Source organism: Arachis ipaensis, chromosome B5, assembly GCF_059453495.1.
Source record: "Arachis ipaensis isolate K30076 ecotype BB chromosome B5, ASM5945349v1, whole genome shotgun sequence".
In the NCBI taxonomy this organism is placed as follows: Eukaryota; Viridiplantae; Streptophyta; class Magnoliopsida; order Fabales; family Fabaceae; genus Arachis; species Arachis ipaensis.
This window is the reverse complement of record NC_142440.1, coordinates 6,434,724-6,438,261: the sequence shown is the minus strand read 5'-3', so window position 1 is coordinate 6,438,261 and position 3,538 is coordinate 6,434,724. Positions and strand designations below refer to the sequence as shown.

The following is a 3,538-nucleotide window of genomic DNA, read 5'->3' as shown; positions in this document are numbered from 1 at the left end:
CATCAGGAGGGAGACATGAAAAAATAAGAACATATATAATTGTAATAATAGCATATCAATTTTATACTAAACTTTATATCAAAAGGCTAATACAAATTTATCGACAACCTAGTATCTTACTAACTTCATTAGAAAAACAATTGGCATATGATGTTGTGCTCTTTGTTACACATTTTATCTCAAATCTGAAAACAGAGTTATAGATAAATTAGTTATATCTACAGTAAATATTTATACAAAAGTGTAAATCATAACATGCTATTAAAATAAAAATAATATTATTCTTACCTAAATATTAAAAATTTTTTTGAACACGACATTTGTTGTTGATGACTTTGGATTGCCGTCTTCGTCTAGAATTAAAATTCTGAGGCCACTGCGACTCTTAACTCTTGACAAAGCAACATAAAATTGTCCATGGGTGAACATTGATTTTGGCAAATAAAGTCCTACATGTGATAATGATTGACCCTGACTTTTGTTAATGGTCATTGCAAAGCATACTGTCAATGAAAATTGTCTCCGTTGGAACTTAAATGGCAATCTTGAATCTGAAGGGATCAAGTTCATTCTTGGAATGTACACTTTATCTCCAATATTTCTACCGGTCACTACCGTCGCTCCAATTACATTGTTGCCAAGTTCGTTAACTATTAATCTTGTCCCGTTGCTTAAATCTGAAGTCTAGTCTATGTTTCGCACTAGCATTACAGCGACTTCTGACTTCAAAGTCAACTTGTGATTGGGTAGTCCCGAATATTTGATGTCATTTAGGAACTCTGGTGTGAACCACTCTTGTTGTACATCTTCATTTTCATGAGCTTGACATGCTGTGTCAGAACTCAAATACTCATTTTCCATCCCTGGAAAGATTGTCAAGACAAAATTGTTTACCTTCTCGACACTCTCAAGCATGGGTGCAAGAATTGCTCTACTCTGAAAATACATGTACTCTGACATGTTTTGTAATAAATTTGGATATGCAAAGTCTACCAAATGATAGAGAGGGTCATCAGTAGTTGTAATCAATAGATCATCTAGAATTTCAACTTCTGATTCATCACCAACAACAGAGTCAATATTTACATTTCCAACATCAAGTATCCAATTAGCAAATATCTTCATTTCACCTTCATCTTGATCCGAAGAAGACATTAGAAGCCTCATGTTCGTATGCAGTTTCAGAACGGATATCAATATATCGTGTCTACTCCCTTTCGGAATCACCGGAAGTATCTGTCTGAAATCACCTCCTAGAACAACAACCTTACCACCAAATAGTTGATGTGTCTTATGTTGATCGATAACTAACATAAGATCCCTGAGCGTCCGATCAAGTGCTTCAAAGCACATTTTATTGAGCATTGGAGTTTCATCCCAAATTATTAAGCTACTTTGGATGAGTAGCTCAGCGTTCAAACTGCCATGCTTAATGTTGCAAGTAGATTTATCAGTGATTGTAGTGGGTATTGAAAACCTAGAATGAGTCGTTCTGCCACCAGGTAGGAGTAAAGATGCAATTTCACTGGATGCGACATTTAAAACAATCTTTCCTCTAAACCGAAAAGCAGAAGAAAGTCTATTCCAAATAAATGTCTTACCACACCCACCATGCCCATAAACGAAGTAAAAACCGCCTGAGTCTGTAATAACAACATTGAGTATCTCATCAAATACTAACCTTTGCTCATGAGTCATCTTTTGTTCTGTATATAAGTTTGTATGAGTCAACTCATTTGTGTCATATGCTAACTCCTCCTCTATTAGCTTATTCTAAAAAAAGGCAAACATCAGACATCTCAGGATATGGCATTGATTGATAGTCTCTTAAAGATCTCGCATTGCTATTGAGTATCTTCTCAATCTCAATAAGGCAGAGGTTTTCCAATTCGTCATCAGTCATGTTTAGTCCTAGTAAAAGCACATGGTAGTTTTATGAAATATTTAATAAGTAATTCCAAAATAAAACTATTAATATTATTAATAAAATAAAATAATAAGAGAATACAATCTTGATATAAAAAAAATAGTAAAATACCTTGGTTTTTCAAAGTTTTTCTCCTCTCATATTGTATTCCATCAGATAATAATGTCGAAATTGCATTACAAACACGCTCTGGATTGCTAATGCTATTAGATATCAGTAGCATCGCAAATAGTTTTCTCAATTAATAGATGCAAGTTCAGCTACCTCATTAATAGCTGCAATGAATTTCCTATCATCGCACAGTAGTCCCATGGAATAGCAAGTATCTTGGAAGCTAAAATATGTAATTCCATTAACTGTCCTAATAGACTCATATGTTGTGCAACCTCTCTGAACAGTTAACAAAATTCTCATATAGTAAATATCACCTGTATCCCGGGGGAACATAATTTAACCTCCCGATAGAATACCTTCTTTTGCGTGGATTCCATTCCCTTACTTCTCTATCATAAACAAATTGATTTGGAAACTCAGCATATGTCAAAGTTTGACCTGGTTCAAATTTTTTTATTGGCCTCCATCTATTCTAAAAACATCGTACATTTTTCTTCCTCTTCTTCCACGATTTTCTCAAGATCGTCATCGTCTTTAAAGATGATATTTTGCTCTACAGAAAAATGAAAGGTTAATCTTATCATTGAAGGCCACCTCTGATGAATATCATAAGCTAAAGTTCTTCACACAGCCTCACATGCAGACAAATATCTGTAATCATAAAATTGTTTGATCTCATAAATAACCTGAGCATCTTCTTCACTGGAAGCTTCCTTTGTAATTCCAACTACTACCCTGTCAGGACCTTTATTCACGTACTTGAACAAATATTGGATAGCATTTGACTTGTTGCGGTACTCTACATTAACATGCGCTTGATAAGACATCAGCAGATATGCATTGTATGGAACCACATTCCTATTATCCATATGGACTCCCTTCTTCTTAGTAATCACTCCTGTGTCTCGTCTTCTATATGATGGGTATCCACTATCATCGATAACTGTGGTTCTACTGAATGTTTTGGGATAATATTTGGTGCAGTACCCATCTTTCATGCAGGGAGATTTTTGAGAAAGCTCTACCACATGGTCCATGTATCATGTATGTAGATACAACTCTAAACAATTTTGGGTGCCAAACAGGATTTGGCAACTCTGAAGATATTAACCGATCAATTTGAGTTGTCGTTGTTATCTTATGGTCTCCACTTAACTATAAAAGAATGTGAGTATGTGGTAAACCTCATTTTTGAAATTCCACCGTATACATCCCTTATACCGAAAAGACAAAAAAAAAATGTTATAAATAAACTATCTATTTTATATATGTGCTTTGATAAATTAAGGGTGATAATAGAAAATCAACAATATGTTAAGTAAGAAAATATTTTGCCATTTATTTTATAACAATTTAAAGGAATATTTCTCTAAAAATAAGGTTGGATGATGAGTAATATCTGCATCTAACACTCCAAATGGAATTCCTTGCTTAAGATCCGAGATTAAATATATTTTACAGAAAATAATATATATTTTTCACAAAAGTTTCTTTTTT

At 33.7% G+C, this 3,538-nt stretch overlaps 1 protein-coding gene across 1 annotated transcript; it reads right to left on the bottom strand.

The window, feature by feature from the left end:
* Positions 1 to 684: 684 nt before the first annotated feature.
* On the bottom strand, positions 685 to 3,078 carry LOC110271894 (uncharacterized). Its single transcript, XM_088486708.1, has 3 exons — positions 2,728 to 3,078; positions 2,192 to 2,317; positions 685 to 1,773 (listed from the first exon to the last, which is right to left on the bottom strand). The coding sequence occupies exons 1-3, from the start codon at positions 3,076 to 3,078 to the stop codon at positions 685 to 687; spliced, it is 1,566 nt and encodes a 521-aa protein (XP_088342834.1).
* Between the last annotated feature and the right edge of the window lie 460 nt (positions 3,079 to 3,538).